Source organism: Xenopus tropicalis, chromosome 3, assembly GCF_000004195.4.
Source record: "Xenopus tropicalis strain Nigerian chromosome 3, UCB_Xtro_10.0, whole genome shotgun sequence".
Lineage (NCBI taxonomy): Eukaryota > Metazoa > Chordata > Amphibia > Anura > Pipidae > Xenopus > Xenopus tropicalis.
This window is the reverse complement of record NC_030679.2, coordinates 93572687-93595958: the sequence shown is the minus strand read 5'-3', so window position 1 is coordinate 93595958 and position 23272 is coordinate 93572687. Positions and strand designations below refer to the sequence as shown.

General features: G+C 38.7%; 1 protein-coding gene across 3 annotated transcripts in view; it reads left to right on the top strand.

Annotated features, from left to right (window-relative positions):
- rora (RAR related orphan receptor A) overlaps positions 1–23272 on the top strand; it is a 55982-nt gene that overhangs the window by 10932 nt on the left and 21778 nt on the right. The window contains exon 2 of one of the 3 annotated variants that reach the window (XM_012966749.3): positions 9315–9423. Within the exon in view, the coding sequence (XP_012822203.1) occupies positions 9393–9423 (31 nt within the window). The 5' untranslated portion in view covers positions 9315–9392. 3 annotated transcript variants of the gene reach the window in all.

The following is a 23272-nucleotide window of genomic DNA, read 5'->3' as shown; positions in this document are numbered from 1 at the left end:
GGCATAGAGCATACATTTTATAAGAAGAAGAGTGGGTTTGGGTACCTGAAAGTAGTGCATGAAGGGACATGGCACAGCAACCACTTTTACCCAGCATTGCCCATGTCTGTTCTTTACCACAAATAATAAATGTACCCTCTATGCTAAACATGTGTAGGGAGACAAACAAATGGAAATAGTAAATTAGATTGCAAAGTCTGCAGGACAAAAACCTTCTTCTTCTTGTGTCTTTTAATATTTGCAACTGTAAATATTTATGTTACTCTGTTTGTTCCCCATATTTGTATTGATATATTGTAAAAACACTCAGCTGCAATGCATAGCATTATATAAAGTACCATGAGAGGTAGTTGAAAAGATACTGTTCTAAAGAATGTGAATAACTGCCAGTCATCTTTGGAGGGACACAACATTTGATGGGAATGCTGCACTTTTATTTTTATTCGTTATTTTTCCCTCTGAAATCTTTATAAAACCCAAGTGCTTATGTATGTAGCTTCAGGGTTCACGTCATGCCCAGCACCCAGCATGAATTGGCCGCAGCACACTTGTGCTTAAAGAATCTGCCGTGGATGTCACTCGAATGCCAAACACCAGAAATTATTTGTGGCGGAATTCGGATTCAGTTGTGGTAGGTGCAGCTCAGTTGCTGCAAGAGCATGGTCCCTTTGTGATCGCAATGATGCTGAAATTCTGGGAAAAACTGGTGTGGGAAAAAAACATGGTGATTCTGGATGGATGCGTCTGCGTTGGGTCACTTCAAATATCTCCTCCCTTGCCTTTCTAAAATCTCTTTTTTCTTGTTCTTGCAGGCAATCTGCATAACTGACCACCAGCCAGGCTCCTACCATACCATCCTCCCCTGAAATGTATCCCTGAACTAGCAATTTCACTTTATATTATTAAGGGGGGTAGTACAACTTTAAATTAACAGTTAGTATGTTATAGAAAGTTCTTTTCCTGGCAACTTTTCAGTTGGTCTTAATTATTATTTTTTTAAAGTTTTAAATGTCTGTAAAAAAAAAAAGTTATATTCTCAGAATTCTAATTGCTTGTCATTATAACTGTACACTCCATGTACTTTGTTATGTAGATGTCAGATAAAGTAGCCTAAGCAATTGGAAAATCTTTTCTCCCTTGCTCTTCTGCAAAGATATATAAAGTGTTTATATGCCTTTATAAAGAATTGTAGTACAGGTATAGGACCCATTATCCAGAATGCTCGGGGGCCAAGGGTATTCCGAATAAGGGTTTTTTCTGTAATTTGGATTTTCATACCTTAAGTCTACAAAAAAATCACTAAAACATGAATTAAACCCACAAGGATTGTTTCACCCCCAATAAGGATTAATTATATCTTAGTTGGGATCAAGTACAAGGTACTGTCTTATTACAGAGAAAAAGGAATAACTGATCCAATACCTGCACTATACTATAGTAAGCATGGAATGAGTGCCCGTTGCGCTCTAAATTTTTCTGCATGTTAGTGTTGCCATTACAAAATTTGTATTGAATCCTGTCATGTGGAGCAAAAGAATGTTGGCAGGCAGAAGGTTGTAATTTCATAGGTGTAGTGTGCATGTTTGCCATTATTTGTGTGTGTGTGGGGCAGGTAATATTTATGCTGTGTGACAGAAAGGAATTCATATTGTTATAAAGCTTTCTAAATGATAAATTCCTCAGGTACTTTTCAGGTGAGACCATATATGGTCTTGGATTTGTAAACAGGTCCTAGGATAATCTAACAGTAAATTTACATATATATGTAAAATATAACATAAAAGGGCACAAACCAAATGTGTAAACACCTGGGTGCCCGAGTTGTAGTTCCACAACCGCTAGGTAAAAAATGTACCAGCACTCACAGGTTTTGTGAAAAAAGCTAAACTTTTGAAAAATCTGAAAAAGGTCTGAACACAGAACAAATGTCAGTTCTTCAATAAATATTATTTCGATTTTCACAAAACCTGTGAGTGCTAGTACATTTGTTACCTCTGTGTATATATATATATATATATATATGTATTTATTTATTTCTTTTCCCTTTCTCTATTCATTTGTATGATCATATCTTATTTACCGGATCGTTTCTTTACACAAGCTGTCTTAGCTACATTGATACACTTATGGTTATTGCTACGTGCTGGGCATGGGTAGTGTGTTCTTTTTATTATCTTCATTATTTTTATTTTTGATTATATTTTTGTTTATGCTTTTTTGATTAATGAAACGTTGCAATGTTTGTACGACTGGAAATAATGTATTAGGCGTCCCTTTATATACATGATACATGATGCAATACACGAAGTGTTATATTTCTTATGGATGTTTCTGTTTATAACTTTTCCCTAATGTACACAGTTTAATGTGGTTTATACACAGGATATACCATGTATTGCCTCTCTATTTTGGATTATTGTTTACTTTACCGGATTTATTTATTTACCGGTTTACTTTTTTTTGTTTCCCCATTTGAATTCTGTCTGTTTACACGTCACTCTTACGTCATTGTTTTTGTTTCCCGCCACTTTTTGTATTAAGGTTTGCTACACTGCTAGTTTTGTAACTTTGAGAAAGGCTGGAACACCAGCCAAAACGTCAGTCTTATATATATATATTTATATATATGTATATATATTTGCCTATTTGTGTCTGTTAGTTACCCCTCCCATATAGATTGTAAGCTCTACGGGGCAGGGACCTCCTTCATCTTGTGTTTCTGACTCTTATTGCAACTGCACTTTGTATTTATTGTTGTACTTTGTATTTATCCATTATCTTTAACCCCCTGTCTGTATTAATGAATTCTACTGTACAGCGCTGCGTACATTAGTAGCGCTTTATAAATAAAGATATACATACATATATATATATAGTTACTGATGGAGAAGCATGGACTGGTCCTTTAGAGTGTTTTGCATGGCTCAGAGACTGCTCTCTTGAACTAAATTGGAATAAATGAATATAATATAGAGTCATGCTAACATTGGGAATAAACGAATGGATGCATAGGGTGGTTACTCAAAAGGATATAGATAGGTGGTTGTGAAACTTATGACAATACTTCTCCATCCAGAGATCAGGTGAATTTGTAATTCTCAAGGATCACTCATCTGACCTGTTTTTGTCTGCCAACTGATTTATAAATACTTTTTAACTGGTTCTGGATCTGTAATTATACTATACACAGGTTACTAGAGTGTGCCCTGATGTTTGGAATATATTTTTTCAGTTCTGTTTTTTTCCAAATTTAAAGCAAACAGATAGTAATGAAATGAAATTCTAAATAGATTATACAGCAATAGTAATTGAAAACATAAAGTATTGTGACCTTATAGATGGTAGAATGTGTTTCCAGAAAAACTACTCATTAATGTGTGATAGGTATGCAGCTATAGGAGGATATTTCCATGAGTTTGACTGTGGGTCCGCAGATCACGGCTTTTATTTCAGGTAATTTGTTAGTAGTCTGTCTGCTTGGTGACTCCTTGGGGATGCATACCTTGATGGTTGTTTTGAAAAATGTGAAAAGTGCTTGTTCTGCCTTATAGACAAGTTGGTTATCCCAAAGTAGGTGAGCCACGTGTTAAAGAATTGTTGGACATATTCTTCCTTGTTAGTCAGAGTCTTATACAGTCCAAATGGAAAAGGAATATTTTATGTTTCATGTGTTGCTGCTGTTTTGTAAAAATACAGTGTATTCAGTCTTAAATGTCTGATTCATCCTAACACATCTCAGAATCAATTACAGAAAGTCTTTTTCCAACATGTTCACATGTATTTTAACGTGGTTAAAGACATTCTCCCCATAAAAAAAATTAATGGACTAATTAACAGGCCAATTTAGTGCAATTCAAAGTAGACAAATTATAAGGGGTATATTATTGCTGTCTCTCTAAGGATTGTTTTAAAACTACCACTCAATATTCTTTTTAGTATGTATAATTATTGCTCACAGTCACTAGTTCATGATATATGCAGCTGGTATTTTACAATCCCTAACTTATTAGAATACAAGGCAAAATACCTGTGGCTTGTGTATATTATTGATATATATGCTGGTGTATTCTCTGATGAGTTGTTACAAGATCTTGTTGATAAATTTATATAATAAAAAGTATAATTTTGCTAACCACTGGTCAAGGTGAAGTTTGTTTGGTACTGGTCCTGAAAAAGGGTCAAAATATATTTCAGTATTGAGCTATCTGTAATGGGTGACACTGGGAACAGCTATACATGTAATAGTATTCAATTTCTGCAATTTGTTTCTAGAATATTTTGACTGAGTGACAATATAAGAAGGTCACAACTGAAATTGTATATATTTTGAATAGGGACTTAACAGAGTTCTAGCCAAGCAGCATTTAAAGGAGAAGGAAAGGTAAAGCTTTATCAGAAAGGTCTATTTAAATACAGCCATAAGCACGCAAAGAAAAGCTGCACAGCTATAAGCACTCAAAGAAAGAGTCCTCTATCAAAAGAAATACAGGATTTTTTTTCTTCTTTAGTGTACACATGTTCTTCAGTATCAGACTTTCTTCTCTCAGAAAAATCCTTTAGGGTACGGCACAAGTCTGTACAGCTTGTTCCTCTCTACTACTCCCTTCTCTGTCCTCCCCCTCTCTTCTCTGTCCTCTTCCTCCCAACTGTGCTGTAATGAAGCACTACTTTCTCCTTTACAGCTCTCTAAGCTGTTAGCAGCTAGTAACCAGTGACTTGAGGTGGGGGGGGAGCATATGGGACATGACTGTTCAGTTACTTTGCATTTGAATCTGACCTGCGTGCTCACAAACAAACTGATCAGTTATGTCCTATGTGTCCCCACTAAAGTCACTGACTAACTAAGAGGTTAGAGAGCTGAAAGCAGAAAGAAGTGTTCTGGCTATTATGTTGGAACTCTGCTCACTCCAGCCCATTATAGATTACATGTTTGCCTAACTAACCATATTGCAAGTATTTTTTATTTTGCACAGTCTATGTATTTTACCTAGTTTCATTTTTACACCGAACTGTTCCTTTAAGGCCTAGTTCCCACTAGTCCCACAGTAGGCTTTGTGTGGTGGGAAAAGAAATTAACTCTCTCAGCACAGCAGGTGATTTGTTTGTGCTTTGACGTTTTTCCAAAGACAGTTTGGAACTAGTTCCGGTGAGTGTTTCATCTCCCTCCCTTTTTGTTAGTTTGTAAGGTCTACAACTTCATGCATGAACTGTTGCTGCAGGATGTTGCAGTTCTTGCAGGGCATAAATATGACAAACTGACTTGCTGGAAATGTTGCATACTACAATGGTGCAACATCGAAAATCCCTGAGCCTAAATAAGCCTACCATAAAATATGCTAAACAATACTGTGATTTTGGAAATTGAATTTCTCAGAAGGCAGTTGCTTAAAACATCCCATTCATGAAGTGAACATGCGCTTCAGTTTTAAATCAAGTGCTGTTGAATCTATCAACACAGGCCCCTGGGGAAACCCCGGAGCTACCGCCTCCTCTGGACCCGGCAGTAGCTATAAAGTGTTCCCACAACAGGCTGCATCAGCAGGTGCAGTTCAGATGCGCATAGAGAATTGGGTGCACACGTCACTATCCCACCGAACACCAAAAATTATACGAACTGGAATTTTAATAACAATTGTGTCTGATTCAAATTGTGTCAATTTTAACGCATAGGCCGCAACTGTGTCAGGCTTATCTCTACCCTGGCAACTGCAATTATGTTAATATCATGGGAAAAACTCTCCATTATGGGTAATGAAATTGTCAGTTGCCTGAAATTCCACTTTGCACACTGCAGTTGCGTGTAATAAGTCCTATAAACCCTATCGCAGTTGCAGTCCCGCAAGTTTTGCCTGCAGTAAGTTGCATCAAAATTCCTATTTATTAACGGTACTTGTGTCATACAGCGTTTTTTTCCCACTACTATATAGTAGCTCTCCCCGCTGCTCAGTCCTTCCTGTCTCTTGTTTCAAGTGCACATGCACCTACTGACAAAGGGGGACGCTGGAGCTCTAGGGTGCCCGTAACACCTTGCGTTCAATCATTACACTGCGGTTATGCTGAAAGACTAGGGAGCACATATTCAGCTTATTCCACACATTATTGATACTGTGCACCCCAAGTTTTAACTTAAAACCAACATTTTTAAAATTAAAGGAGAAGGAAAGTCATTTTGGCATTTTACTGCCAATAGATTAGCCACATTAGTGCCACCTAGAACAATATATTTATTCATCATAAAGCTTTACTTTACCTGAGTAAACAGCCCTAATGCTCCCTCTGTTATAGCCGTTGGAAGCTCAGATAACACATTCCTATGAATGGGGGAAGTGAGTTCTTATGCATTCTTATGGGAGGGGGGAGCAGGAAATGGGAGGGGAAGAGGAGAGAACTGAGCAGATTCAAGCCCCAAACCTGAAGGAGCCCTTAAAAAAGAGGAAGTCTGATACTGAAGAACATGTTCCCAAGAAAGGAGACAAGAAATCCTGTGTTTCTTTTGATAGAGGACTGAGTGCAGCGTTTCTCTGCTTATGACTGTATGTAAATAGCCCTTTCTGATAAAGCTTACTTAGTTTTTACCTTTCCTTCTCCTTTAATGATAGATTCATGTTTTCATTACAAGTTATGCATTTTTCCTTTCTTTTAATTGTTCTTGCGTCTCTTAAAGGAATACTGTCACGGGAAAACATGTTTTTTTCAAAAGGCATCAGTTACTAGAGCTTCTCCAGCAGAATCCTGCATTAAAATCTGTTTTTCAAAAACACAGATTTATTTTATATTTATTTTTAAAATTTCACATGGGGCTAGCCATATTCTTTCCCAGGGTGCCACAGCCATGTGACCAGTGCTCTGATAAACCTCAGTCACACTTTACTGCTGAGCTGCAAGTGGTGTGGAGTGATATTTCCCCCCCAGCAGCCGAACAGGAGAACAATGTGAAAGGAGCAAGATAGCAGCTCCCAGTAGATATCAGAATAGCACTCAATAGTAAGAAATCCAAGTCCGGCTTGGGAGAAACAATAGGTTACCTGAAATATTACAACAAAAAATACATTTGTTGGTTCAAGAATAAAATGTTAAATGGTAGAGTGAATTATTTGCTATGTAAACAGTGTAATTTAGAAATAAAAAGTACATCATAAAAATCATGACAGTATCGCTTAAATATGAAATGGGTTTTAGTGTAGTACATTTCCTTAAATATCCCTGAGCAGCCAAAAAGCAGTTAGATGAGTTTAGTTAGAGGAAGAGCGTTAAAGGGGGCTTGTTACTGTAAGAAAAAATTCCAGATGTATTTCCGTGTATTTCCTTAACTTATGCTATTTAAATGATTTATTGCTTGTTTCCCTCAATGTTGGAATTTACAATCCCAGCAAGCAGGCAGGTGCCATTTTGTGAACACTGTTATTAAGGCAAGCTTTGTATCATGTCAAAATCTTGTTTATGTGCCAAAATGGGGGGCCTGATGCCCATGTTCTGGCTGCACAATTTGGTGAGGAGGTAGGGGGAATGTGAGGAGGGTAGTGCAGAATGGAAAGTGAAAATAATTTTCTGCCCGCCTCTATGGCATGATCTTATTCTGCACACTAAGGTTTATTTCCTTGTGTAATTTGGGAAAGCTGTCACCTGCAGTTTCACAGATCTTGAAAGCAAGGTGCATGCATTTCCTATGTGGTTTTAAAGTGGACCTGTCACCCAGGCATAAAACGCTGTATAATAAAAGTCCTTTTCAAATTAAACATGAAACACATGCTCATGTTTTTATTAACATATCCAAAGCCATTATAAAAGCATTTAAAAATCCCAGATGTCAATCATATATTGACAGTTACTTTCACTTTGAATTCAAAACTTCTTAGATGTTGCTGTACTCCTCACATTCCCCCTCCCTCCTCACCACCTAATTTTGTAACCAGTGAATAGGCATGAGCATCAGGCCCCCCATATTGGCACAGAAACAAGATTTTGGCAAGATACAAAGCTTGTACACAAAATGGCTACTGTCTTCTTGCTGCAATTGTGAATTCCAAGGCTAAAGAAAATAAGATTAAAATAATTTTTATTGTGTAAGTGAAGTTTATTTTACTTGACAAACACAATAGAAAACAATTTGGAATAATTTCTTAGGGTGACAGGTCCCCTTTAATGCTTATTTTAAAGGCATAAAAAAACAATACTCATGAGCGTGTACTCAAGCGTTTTACAAATTGAATGTAACATGCACAATTTTCTAGTGTTTGACACGTTCTAATTAAAATTAGGGATGTGCAATATGGGTAAATGCATACAAACACATCATACAAGCACACTGTGACCTCATTTGTGTTTATATGCTCTTCAGCATGTGTTTGCATTCAAACACCCACACACATATGGTAATATATTTGGAAGGCCTTCTGCTGTCCCTTGGGATTATGCACAAGTCCTTGAATAAATAGTAAGATATGTAAAATTAAATCAGAGCAAAGTAAACAAATACAGATGATAATTAAGACTATTAGCATATATATATAATTTATAAATTGTCTATTAATGCTATCAGTGTTGTGCCCTCTGAAATGCCATACACTATATGCATGTGCCTCCTTGAGCTCATCTATACTAGTACTGTGCATTCATTTGCCAGTTATGCCTACTTTAATACACTAGTCAAATTAACACTTACCTTGACCAGGCAATAAGTACAGGTCACCCTTTGAATATGGTGCAATGTACTGCCCAAGAGTCCCCCCATTTGAATACAGTTTTTAAAAAATGGCTTAGCACCTTAGTTATCAGGTGCAACATTTTGCACATGAGTGTTGCACGTACAGTTATGCTGGAATTCTGCATCATTGCTAAATAAATTCCTTTAATTGTGGCAGGTAGCTATATACCAGGACCACATATTCCTGCCACTCTAGAGAATAACCAAGGTTCCTATGGAGAACTTTCAGTGGATACAAGTATTTACTTCCTGCATTTTGTTAAATCTAATTACTGGCCACATTTGTGTTGGCTGGAGTTTGTTCCTGCAGCTGCTTGTGCAGTTTGTTTCTTTATTTTCTGAACACCGTCCTGGATAATTTCATATAATTTGTTCTGATATTAGATGCATAAATGGTGCCTTCAAGCATTTAGACTCTAATAACGTTTACCCAGAAGCTCTTATACCTTTTTCATAAACATAAGTTGCTTGTAGCTGTGGAGATCATTTATGAATATCTCCTAAACACCCAAAGCATTAAAAGAATGATATTATGCAAATAAATTCTATACAAATACTGAAATTAAATAAATCATTTTTAAATCTGTCTTTATTTGTTTTCAAAAATAAGGAAAGAACCAGGGTACACAAAAGAGGAAGGGGGAGAGATAACCGTAATAGTACACTACAGTACTTTGGAAGTATTGTGATGGAGAATGGAGAGACAAAGAAAAAATCAGGTGAGTGGAAGTATGTCATAATAGTAGGGAAAGGCATTATGGGACAGTAGAGGTAATGTCATAAAAGGGACAAACCCCCATATGTAAATAAAGACACTAAGTTTGCCCAGGAGCAGTAACCAATATCAACCAATAAGATCATTGCTTTTAAACAGGTGACCAGTAAATGCCTCCTGTTGATTGGTTGATATTGGTTACTGCTCCTAGGCAAACTTAGTGCCTTTTATTACATAATCGCCAAAGTTTGCCCAGGCTTAGTCACCCATAGCAAACACACATAGGGTTGCTTTGAAACAGGTGACCAGTGAATGCTATATGCTGATTGGCTGCTATTATTTAATTATATTGTTGAAAAGGGTTTTTAATATTGTAAATATGGTCTAAGCCTGTTTTAAATTAGTTTTTGATTTTAAGTCTTTTGGGTTCTAGAACACTTTATAGAAGGATTTAGGCAGTCACTTTAATAGTCACCAATCATTGTAGAAAGTTGAATGATTATAAATAGTTTCCTGTATCTGACATTACTTTAGTGACATTACTTAAATAGGCCAGCCCCCTCTTCTTAGCCCCCCCCCCCAATCAGTTATGACTGGTGTCAAAGCTAAAGCAGAAAGGGCTGAGGAGGGGGACTATCATACAGCAGACCCCACACTCCAAGCCCTACTGTCCTCCACAGTCACGGGGTAAGCTGTTTCATAGTAACATACAATACTGCAGATGCTGATTTATCTGAAAGGGAGAGATTTTGGGCATTGTGTCTATTAAGTCTTTCCTATAAATAGGAACGGATCATAGGGTACGGATTATAGCAAAGAATAAGATAGCATGCATACTGAATGGGGAGAGGCAATACCTGACTGACTTGACAGCTGCCAGGATAAGAAATCCCCCTAATAGAAGGTAACCACAAAACAAAGAGCTGTTAAACTTCCTTGCGTTCTTATTAGTGATGGATCTATTGCAGTAAATACCATACAAGAAACACTGCTAAATGCTTATTTAAGGTAATTCATTTGCATATCACAAAATAAAAAAAATATTTACAGTGTTCAGTACATCTACAGTATGTGCAAGGCGCCAAATTATCCAGCTGTGCTTTGGGTGTTCAACACCGAAAACTTTGCTCATTTTTATTTACTGTGTCCTAACAACTGAGCAATTAAGGTGATTTCACTTTTTGTTTTATTCTTTCAGTCCAGTTTATTTTAGAATACTCAAATCTTTCCAAGAGAAAAATTAGCTTTTGCAAGAAAACAGTCCTACTTGGAAATTTCCTTTTAGTTACAAGATTAGGATCATTTAGCCACATATAAAAGACGTGTTTCCTTTTATGTAACTGTTTAACCAAATAAAGCCAAGCCATTCCCTCGCTTTAGAAACCCCAACTTCGTTTTTTCTAAAGTTGTGGTGAAAAAAAAAAAAGAATGCAAAAGCTACTAAGCTACTGTATGTTAAGTGTAAAGATAAATGCTGAAAAATGCTTTATATATTTATATATTATTACTGTCAAAATAATATCTGTAAATAAAATAATTACACATGCAGTTTATGCTCGTGAGCCACAGACAAATGTAAAAAGACTTCATAGCATCATAAAAGTTCATGGAGGTGCCAAATAAGGGCTAAGATTGGCTATTAGGGGCCTCTATGCACACTATCAGCTTATAGGAGGCTTCATTTGGTAGTAAATCTTGCTTTTATTCAACTAAAACGTGCCACCAAGTCAGGAATTCAAAAATAACTACCTGGTTTGGGGGCACTGAGATCAACATCCAAGGGGTTGGTGAGCAACATGGTTGGGGATCACCGATATAGACTGTTTTGCAAATAGTACAATTTATTTTCTAGTGATGCTTAGTAGTGAGCCAAGACATTGGTCACCTGTCTACACTGAAGTGTATTGTGTTTTGAATTACTAATCTGCTATTCAGGACCCCTCATTGCTATCTGCAGTGCTATAAGGATCCCATTTATATAAATAACATTAGAGTTTTGGAAGCAAACATTTAAATTTAGATGCAGTTGCGGGGTACAGTACATCATTTATAAATCTACATAAAGCAGTTTCGTGTTTATGGTGATAACTTGCCTTATGATGAAACAAATGACTGACAGGCTGATTAGTCAACCTTGTAATCATCACCATTGATAATAAAAGTTTACACTTGTAAAAAAAGAAAAAAATAATAATAATAACAAGTAGCTGCTAGTTACAAATTCTTTTTTTTTTTTTGCTGCCTCTGATTTGTAGTAACAGAATTATTTTCACCATGTCAGAAAATAGAAGATATCTGTGTTTAATTGGGACGACTTCCTAAAATAGTGGATGTAATTCTGAGCATATGACACATCGATCTGCTTTGTTATATGTGTCAGTTCATAAACACTTATGTCTTTTCTATTTTATTTTTTTTTAATCAAAAGGAGAAGGTTAATTGTAACCCCCTTACTTACCTTTATCTCTTAAGAAAAGGGGGGAGTGATAATTACTGACATCCAAAATATACAAATCTGTTGTTGATTTGGATTTTTGTGAGTCACCAATGTCTATACCAGCATTAATGTCAGAACAAGTAAGTAAATGGGGTGGGGCTGTGTATAAGTGCGTGTGGTTGGGAGCATTGTTGACAGGACCAAAAGTCTCCTCTGAATATATACTACAGCATAGCATTATTGCCGTGTGACATCTGTTTTTTTACATTATATGTATATCTGTATATTTATTTTCATCTTTTTATGGAACAGATTCTTGCTGATAAGAAAAAATGCATTGCTGTTTTTGTTTGTCTTGGGGATAACCATGCAATGTTCTTTTAGTAGCCTAAAGTAACAGTATCACATTGGTGACTACTGTAACTCCCTATTAATTGACCTTCCCCTCCAAAGACTGTCCCCTCTCCAGTCCATAATGAATACTGCTGCCAGGCTCATACACCTCTCCAACCGCTCCTCCTCTGCCATGCCGCTCTGCCAATCCCTGCACTGGCTTCCCCTACCATCCAGGATAAAATTCAAGCTATTGACCCTCACATTTAAAGCAGTCCATAACTCTGCCCCACCCTACATCTCTGAACTCATCTCTAGGTACCATCCAACCCGCTTGTTACGCTCCTCTACTGACCTGCTCCTCAACTCCTCTCTCATTCCCTCCTCACACGCTCGCATTCAAGACTTTGCAAGGGCTGCCCCCCTTCTCTGGAATTCGCTCCCACAAACTGTCAGACTTTCTCCCAATCTCTCTGCCTTCAAGAAATCTCTAAAAACACATTTATTTAGAGAGGCTTACCCTAATCTAGTTTAGCAATACCCTGTGCCCCACCTCTCACAACTCTGGTCATGCCCATTCCCACACCTTGTGTCTCAACCCTTTCTCCTTGTAGATTGTAAGCTCTTTTGGGCCGGGCCCTCTTCACCTCTTGTATCGGTTATTGATTGCTTTATATGTTACTCTGTATGTCCAATGTATGTAACCCACTTATTGTACAGCGCTGCGGAATATGTTGGCGCTTTATAAATAAATGTTAATGTAATGTAATGTAATGTCAGTCTTGTTCTTGAATTTCTCAAGTGCAGCACAGTTGACTTTATATATTATAGGGCAAAGCTGTCCAACTGGATGTTGGATGTGGCCCTTTACAGAATAATTATCGCACACTGCTTAAGTGTTCCACATATTTCTTTGTATGATATCATCATTATAAGAATGTGGTATGAGAAATAGGTGTCCCAGTACATGCGCACTGTTACCTATAATTTAATATTTTACAAAATTCATAATTTAATTATAATATACACTCATTTTTGCCATTTGTGAAAGAGTATGTAACAAGCCCTCTGTAATGAGCCCTCTGTGATAATGTCAGTCCTAGGCTCAATAGGCCTATAGACCTCAATGTGGTGCATGGACCTACTTATTGGGCATAACTTTTGTACCTCTGTCCACCATCTTTTTGTATACCAACCCATGTATTTGCGTTTTGATGCTTGTTTGTTAATACATAGCTGGGAACTGGGAGGCTTACAGGACGCCTAGAGAATAACAAGGCCTTTTAGGTCAATACGCTATTCTGCTTGCTTAATTCTTATTAGAACATTTATATATATACACTAATGAAAAATTTACTTTTTTAAGCCTCTAATCGGCTAAAAACTTCCTTAACATTAACATAAGTTTACTGAGAGCTGAAATGTATAATTAGATGTGTAACTAGTGTTAATAATTATAACTCATAGTCCATCTTTTTACCACAAAAATCTTTATCTGTTTCTGAAAAAAAGAAAGCTGATGTAATAGGTCTGTAGCTAAAGTGGCAGAAACAAGTTATGTAATGTTCTTGTACGTGTTATGGAAGCATAACCTCCACCTGCATATCACACATATAATTAAGTGTACAGTACATAAGCCTTTAATAGATAATATACACACCCTGTTTTCCTATATATACACAACATGAACATGTCTCTTTCATCATATTTAGAACTCAACCACACCTTTTCCTCCCTGTTTCCCGTGCTGTTTCTCTCTTCTTTCATCGAATCTCCACAGTGTTATTTGTTTTAATGTCATACATGTGGGGAAGGATCTGACTCCTGTGATACAGCTGGCTACCCAGTCTCTCAGCTCAGCCAAACCTGCATTTAGGAAGGACTGGCCTTGTACTTCAATGTGTCCTGTTGTTTAGTGGGTGTGGAACAAGCTGTTGGATACCTTTAGTGCAAGAAAATTGTCTGGGCACACATTACTTGGTAATAATTGCAACCTCCTGCGGCCCAGAAAGTCCCCTTAAACTGTGCTCCTTCAATTTCCTTAAAAAGGAACCATAAGGGGTAGTAATTTGTTTTTCCTTACTTTGACCTGTGTTTTGATATGACACCGATTCCAGTGTGGGCATTACTAAGAAAAACATTTTCACAATACCCTAGGTCTAACTAACTGCTGGAAATCCACTGAAAAAGTCCACTTTTTAAAACTTCTTTTGTAGATGGTGGCATTTACACTGATTCTGTTGCCAGTGTGTAGCATGTAGCAGTGCTTACTGGGTACATAAAGTAAAGGTCCACCATATTTTGTTTTAATGACCGTAAATACCCAATCAGTTGTCATCTCAAAGCAGGACTGAAAACAAGTGCATGCCATATGCCTTTCTAACTAGCACAACATCAATTATATCGGATATCAATGTGATCTATTTTATGCAAAGTATTCGTGGTTGTGCTGGAAACACGCTACCCTGTCAATTTCTGGACAACAAGTTGCAGATTTATTTGTGCAGGTACTGTTGGAGAAGGTCAGCTACCTTCCAGTGGGATATTGAAGACCTACTCATCTGTTAAGCACATTCCTTAAAACAAAATATAAACAAACAGAAAAACATGAGCATTTTTTTTAAACATCTTTTTATTTAAACATTTTTACAGAGTATTGTCAAAGAAAGTAGGTACAGATGTATGACATACTTTCGATAGACCTATACAAGGAAACCATTTACCTTAAATAATAATAAAAGAAACATACAAAAGAAGTAATAAAAGCAGTTTGTACAGAGGAACAAAAAAAATCTGTAGTCCAACGTAAAACCTGAAGTCATCCTTCAGGAGCATCAAAAGTAAAAGCCTATGATCCTTACTTAAAGGACATGTAAAGCCTATATTTGCCTACAATGTATATCAGTTGGGCACGTCTCCCCCACCCGAATGGCATAATTTGTACTGATGCACCAAATCCACTTTTTTGGGTTCTGCCGAACTCCAGAATCCTCTGTGAAGGATTCTGCCGAATCCCGAACCAAATCTGAATCCTATTGAGTAGATAGTAAAACATTTACTAAAGCTACAGAAAACACTGGAAACCTAGGTAGAGCAGAGCTGTGGTATTACAGATAGCAAGCCTTTGCCTACAGCTTGTTTAATTATTGTAATATATGGTAAACAATTTTTAGTTGGCAAAAGAATAAGAATGTATGTGTCTAACTGTAACTGAAAATTATTTTTAATTTTATATTATGCTATACTTTATAAAATAAAATGAAAAAGAGGGATGTTTGATGTGTTACTGCTGCCTTTTTATTGATTGATGAGTTGTAGAAGACATATTGAATTGAATTGAAAAAGTCCAGAATTCACACAGACTGTACAAGTACAGTTGAAGACTGTTCTAAAAAGGCATCTCGCATAATGAAATACTAGTAATACTATACTAGTAGTAGCCGCATACACTATAACAGGTATATTTATCATGCTGTGTAAAAAGTAGAGTGAAACATTACTGGTGATGTTGCTTATAAGCAGCCAATGAAAAGCTTTGTTTTGGTTTGTATAACTGTTGAAATCTAGTTGCTGATTGGTTGCCCAGGGCAACATCACCGGTAATGCTTCACTCTACTTTTTACACAGCATAATGAATATATTCCTAGTACAGTATAAGCTTTGCCATTTTTTATGTGCACATCAACATCATCATCATTTATTCATTTTAACCCAGCAGTTGCAGTACCAGAAACAATACCCATTAACAACAGCAATGATTCTGTATTGAATTAACAACACAAAAAAGCAAAGAAGCAATACCACTAAGGACACAGCGATGTGCATTCTCTCAGAGAGCAGTGGCACACAGAACATTAAAAGCAGTAAAACTGTCAAAAGAGTTAATTGCATTGCATTTTTGCGTAGCTTGAATATGTGGAATTCCTCCTGGTAGTGGCAAGTTGGCAACTTGAACTAATGATAACTAACTTAAACTTTCACTCATTTTGCACAGTCACATAGTAGTAGTCTGTGTCATAAACTTGACATTTGCTTTCAGGAAAATAAGCTATTCAGCATTTTGAGGAGACAGTCTAGAGCAACTTTGAGAACAAACACCACCAGCTGTACTAAAAAGCTGTTCACTTTCAACTGATGTAGATGGAGAGCAGAGATAGATCTGGGCAGTTTTTGCTAAATTTGGGAAGATAATTCTATTTCTTTTCCACCATTGAACAGGATCTTCTGAGCAATCAATATTTTGATCTAGATAGAAATCATTTATTTCCTTTTTAACAGTAAAGAGCCAAACTTGGTAACAATCCGCACAGCTCTATTGGTAATTATCAGCACAGGAACAACGCAGACAGGATTGAGTAGTATTGTTTCTGACTGTAATATATATTACAAAAACAAACACAATGATAAATATCTGCTAATGTCATTCCAGCTATCATTTTGGCACGCATTGAATAACCACATCCCACCTGCCACTTTTTTGCCATTATTGCTATTTAATTAGCTTTTTAAAAAATTGATAAAAAAACAAGAATCATGTTCACCATCACTAAAGCCAATTAATTCCCAGTAAGTGTAACAATTCATATATAGAGGCAGCAGCAGCAGCGACAACTACAGGCTTCCTACCCATGGCCAGGACCGCTATCAGAAATCACGGGGCCCCTCACAACAAAATTTTCTGGGCCCCCCTCCTCCCACGCTCTGCCCACCAATAGCCCCTCCCCCAGTGACTCCTGCCATCAGTACAAAGGAAACAGACATTAGTAGCCAGGGCCCCCCTAAAACATTGGTATCCAGCGGTTACATTTTGCATTGGCGCCAGCCCAGGGCCCCCTAAAACATTGCTGGTCCTCCCCCAGTGTCCTCATACTAGGGCCCACTCCCCTCTGCTTCCTGCTCCCCCACTGCTTCCTCCAGCTCACCCCAGCATCCTTCAACTCCCCCTTCCCAGCATCCTCCAGCTCCACTCCCCAGCATCCTCCAGCTCCCCCCCTCAGCATCCTCCAGCTCCACTCCCCAGCATCCTCCAGCTCCCCCATCAGCATCCTCAAGCTCTACACACCAGCATCCTGTAACTCCCCTCAGCATCCTTCCCAGCATCCCCCCCCAGGCTCCGACCTTCTGCTTCCGCATCCTTCAGCTCCCCCCTCAGCATCCTCCAGCTCCACTCCCCAGCATCCTCCAGCTCCCCCATCAGCATCCTCAAGCTCCACACACCAGCACCAGCATCCTGTAACTCCCCTCAGCGTCCTTCCCAGCATCCCCCCCAGGCTCTGACCTTCTGCTTCCGCATCCTCCAGCTCCACTCCCCAGCATCCTCCAGCTTCACCCCTCAGCATCCTCCAGCTCCCCCCAGCATCATCCAGCTCCACCCCCTGAGCATCTTCCAGCCCCCCTCAGCATCCTCCAGCACCCCCCAGCATCCTCCAGCTCCCCCTCCACAGCATCCTCCAGCTCTACCCCCTCAGCATCCTCCAGCTCCCTCAGCTCGCCCCTGCAGCATCCTTAAGCTCCACTCACCAGCATCCTGTAACTCCCCTCAGCGTCCTTCCCAGTATCCTCCCCCGGCTCCGACCTTCTGCTTCCTCCGTCTGGCTGTGTCTGTCCCCCTGCTCCCCTCTGCAGCCCACACTTTTATACGGTTGCGCCCCGTGCGTCATGACATCATGCGCATGCACGGGGCGCAACCAATTAGGACCCGGAATTCTTTAAGGGGGCCCAAGCTTTCAGCAGGAAGCAGGCGAGCAGGCGCGAGAAGGCAGGCAGGCAAGCAAGGTAAGCTTCAGCGGCTGCTGCTTCAGGTGAATGTTCCCCCACGCTCACCTGAAGCAGCAGCCATGTTAAGCGGTCACATGCTTCGGATTCGGTTCGGCCCAGAGCAAGGATTCAGCCGAAACCGAATACTTAAAAAAATTGCTGTATCCAGCCGAATCCCGAACCATCCCTAAATATGTCCCCTCCGCTTGCCAGCACCATCACATTTTCATAAAGCAAATAGCAGCTTTCACCTGGTGGCCACTTTTCCTCTGATACATAATTGGATACATTTAAATCTGCAAACAGCCTACACACACAGACCCTTATTCAGCATACATTTCATCAAGAATACAGGCTCACACAGGCACAACTGTCTCTGATAAAAGTTCTGCTTTGTTTGAGCTGAGCTCAGGAGAGTTGGTTGGGAAAAAAAAAAGTTTCTATGGGAACCAGCAATGCCATCTCTTCACTGGCTGCTAGACTGGGGGCGTGTTTAGTAATCTGAGCTTAAAACAACTGAGCATGCCCACAAGCCAAACAGCCAAAGCAAATTCCTTAGGGTGGGGGCTGAGTAGGTTACAGGAGGAGAAGGAAATCTAAGTGATTAAGGGGATGTTGCAGCCTTACTATTAACCTCAGGACAACCAGTGTGGCAGGTATTGAAAGATTTCAAAGAGGCTGTTCACTGATTACATTTTTGTATGTGGGGTTTACATGTCCTTTAAGGTCAGGTGGACTATCCAATGTTCCAGCCAGAACTCAGCTAGTAATAAGGTCTTAGTGGTGGTTGGCTGGAGGACTATTGTGTAAAAGGAGATTGCAAATGTTAAACTCCGTAGTGGAAAAACCCCAGCCCTCGTGGAGAGGGAAAATGAGAATGTGGAGATCTGGGTTTTTTTGTCATCCATGGATCTGACCCTTTTTTTCTTTTCCCATATGAGCTTTAGAAATGGAGACTTCTCTTTAAGTAGTTTTGGTGAAGACTCTCTGTAAGGCATCATTTAGCAGGAAGATGGGGCCCTCAGAAGGGTGTGCATGGTACCATTTTTGTCTACTGACAAAAGTCAAACAGGAATCCCCATCAATACATAAGTCCAACTTGGGTCAAGCATGATGTGACAGGGTGAAGATCCCGCTGTTTCTGAAGTGTAGTAGTTGCTAAATCTGGGAGCTGCATCAGGGGTTTACCATCTAATACCAGAGTTGTGTATTTTAGCTGCCCCTAAGTGGTCTTCTTGGAGACAGGCTATGACATCTTTGGAAGGTTCTGCAGGAGGGGTTTTGATTGCAAGTATCTATGCATTCTATTGGTAACAGAATATACAAACAGTAACATGGAAAATAATAAGTCCAGAAATTTCTGTAACTCAGTATAGAACATTGTGTACACTTATGTTGTTCTGGTGGGACCTGTTCTTCAATGCAATCACTGATCTTTCCAGAGAGGTAAGCCAGAGATGAAGTTTAGTAAATGCTGCAGCCTTGTCATTGTAGCAGGTCTCCAAACGATCCATTTGTGAAACAAGTAGTTATTTCTTTGATGAGATTAGTAACTGCTGATTTCAGCTCAGTCTGTACAGTAGAGGTTAATTTCTGTAGTAGAGCCTTGAATCAGATTCATAAGGCAGGCTGAGTGCTCTTTTCTAGTGGTGGAGGATAGAGATCTGGTGCCATCTTGGATTTTTGGTGGGCCTGTTGGCTTTTAAATAAGTTGGTGGAGTTCTTTTGAGATTTTTTGACAAAGCCATCTCATAATCCGTAGAGTTGAGGTGGCTGTATGTTTGAAGGAAGGAGCAGCTATATTACCACCGAGTATAAGCATAGGCTGGAAACTCTCAGTGCCTGCGTCTGCTCATCTTGGTGCCCAGCTCTGCTCGCTACAAATTTTAGTGTACCAGCTTTTAGACTAACAAACAGAAGGGAGGAACACAGCAGGCAAAGCAACATAGTCATCCCATATGTTGCTGGATCATCACAAAAACTTAGGAGAATTTTCAACAAACATCGCATTCCTGTGTTTTTCAAACCCAGCAACACTCTGAGACAAAAGCTGGTACAACCTAAAGACCCTACACCAAAGCACATGAAAAGTAATGTGGTCTATGCTGTCCAGTGTAGTGAAGAGTGCTCAGACTTATACATTGGGGAGACAAAACAACCTCTCTGTAATAGAATGGCCCAACATAGGCAGGCAAACTCCTCAGGACAAGACTCAGCAGTCTATCTACACCTCAAAGAAAAATGGATGAATGAGAATCTTCATAGACATGTACAAGAATGGGTTATGGGTTTTTTTTTTTGTTTTTTTTTAAATGAACAGCATTTTCCTGTTTAGGGATCTTTTGGTAGTTTAATATATTTGGAATATTTAAAAGTCAAATGGATTGTGTTATCATGCACATAGATTTATACTGGGTTTGTTAAACCATTAGTACTTTATTAAAGATCTGTCAAACTACCTGGATTTATACTGGTCGGGGCCAATCTCAATATGGCTGATGGGCATGGCCAAACATTCCCAGGGTTGGATAAAAATGTTATGGAAATCACCTAAGTGACATCTCTGATAGTATTAGTACAGAGAAAAGACAAAAGTAAAAAAAAAAAATCAGCTTAATTAGGGCTGTATGAGAAATGTCAACATGTTGGAGCTTTTAGCATTTCAGGTCATTTGTGTCACTGTTATTATAATTTATGGATGGCTAATTGGTAAAGTTAGGAACTTCACATGCATTAATGGTACTCAGATTAGAGTTAGGTACCATGGCAGATGGATTGAAGAAAAGCAAAACACAGGCAGATAGTCTGGGGCAGATTTCTATTGAATGATGACTTTTAATTGTCAGGTGTTTTCTCTTTAATATTGAAATTTTTACAAATCTAAATTACCTTTATGTATTTCATTAAGATGTTCAAAAAATTATTTCTAGAAATTACACTAATAGTAACAGATATTTTTACTTTCAGGCCTTATAGTGCATGGTATCTTATTGTACAATTTTGGGTTGCACCTTTATACTGCATGTCATTCTCTGTTTATGAACCCACCATATTTACTTGAGTGGTCTTTAAAGCAGAATTTCTTTGGATCTATGATATATCTTCCTTACTGTGAAATCTCTGGTAATCCCATTCCTGGGTTTTTTTCAGCTGTGCCATGGGCTACATCGTGGCTACATTAGTGGCATTTCTATAAAGCTTGATCTTTTATGGTACATAACAGCACACATCTGTGCACCTTTCTGAGTCTCATTTGCCAGAATCCACTGATTGCCAGGTCGGGCCTGTCACTTCCCTCTTCCTCCACCTTTCTGTTGTGTTCTCTCTTTGATCATTTCTCCGTTTGATCTACTCTTTCTTTCTCTTCAACTCTTTTTTTAATTTTCATAATTTTGTTCTCTCACTCCTATATTGTTCCCTTTGCCCCTGCCTGTCTAACCTTCAGTAGACTGAAACTTATAGTTGTTATAAACTGGCTGCTCTGCTCCAGGGATGTGTATAGATAAGTGCACAGCCATTGATCAAAACAGTTGCAGATAAAAGTTTTCTCATCCAGTCTAATACAGCTATTGATTATAGAGCTGTTCACAGCATGAGTTCAATAATAATTGATTGGATCAGACTGCCAGCAGGAGAATATCAGAAGTCTGCAACTGTTTTGACTCATGGCTGTGCACTTATCCTATACACATCCCTAGAGCAGAGTGGCCAGTTAAAAATTATGCACGAAAAAAGGTGTAACAAAATAGGGACTGTCAGATTTAGAGGGAAGCCATGGAGATGGTATAACAGGGGAATTTTTTTTTTTCAGCAGCTAATTTGGTTTGTTCAGCTGATCGGCTGCTGGGAGGGGGGTGATATCACTCCAACTTGCAGCTCAGCAGTAAAGTGTGACTGAAGCTTATCAGAGCACAGGTCATATGGCTGTGACACCCTGGGAAATGAAGAATATGGCTAGCCCCATGTGAAATTTCAAAATCAAATACATTAAAAATTAAATATAAAAAAATCTGTGTTTTTGGAGCGACCACCGGCTGCTGATTCAGTATTGTATATAAGTATCTGGGAACCTGGCAGCCTTGCAGGAACAGAGGTTGTAATTGGTGCCAAAATCATTAAACATTGCTATGGTATGAGGCAGTTTTGGGTTCAAGTAACCTTCTGACTGGTACGGTGCTTGAATGATATTCTGGATTTAGCTGCTTTTTAGGGCAAGAGCACACTGCTAACCCTCCCCTGTATTCACATTTATGGCAATTACCTGACACACAAGTGCAGCCACAGTCCAGCTCATTTTCATTCAAGTGAATAAAAGGGCAATTCCAAGTTTTGTTGTCTAGTTACAAAAGGACTGAGCCTTAAGTTAAGCTAAAATGATATTAGCAAATTCAATTAAAACATAATTATTGTGGGAAATGCCATCTTTTGCAACTTCCTGTGATTAAGCCAAATCACAGCGAGTAATGTCATTTGCTTGCGCCAGTTATAATGTTTGATAGATATAGCATTTTTGAGAGATTTGTTACCTGCATTAGTGCAGATTTTAGTACAAGCAACAAATCTTATCAGGATTAGTGATGAGCGAATCTGTCCCATTTTGCTTTGCCGAAGAAATGAAAAATGACGGACGGCAGAAAGAATGAAAAAAAAATCCGTGCCAAATTTTCCGCCCATTTTGCAAATAATTTTGCCAATGGCGAAACACAGAAATTTATTTCAAATCCGTTCCTGCCGAATAATTTTGCTCATTACTATTTAGGATCTGTTCAAAAATATTAATATTTTAAACAGGTTGAGTTAAAGGAATGCTGTCATGGGAAAACATGTTTTTGTCAAAACACATCAGTTAATAGAGCTTCTCCACCAGAATCCTGAATTGAAACCTATTTTTCAAAAACACAGACATATTTTTATATTTTATGTTGAAATTTTACATGGGGCTAGCCATATTCTTCATTTCCCAGGGTGTCACTGCCATGTGACCTGTGCTCTGATAAACTTCAGTCACACTTTGCTGTGGAGCTGCAAGTTGGAGTAATATTACCCCCCTCCCTCTCCCCCCAGCAGCCGATCAGCAGAACAATTGGAAGGGAGCATGATAGCAGCTCCCAGTAGATATCAGAATAGCACTCAATAGTAAGAAATCCAAGTACGGCTTGGTACTTCTCCAGTTACATGGGAGTAGGAGAAACAATAGTTTACCTGAAAGCAGTTCTAATGTATAGCGCTGGCTTCTTCTGAAAGTTCAGACTCAGGCACAATGCACTGAGATGGCTGCCTACACACCAATATCACAGCTAAATAAAAATACATTTGTTGGTTCAAA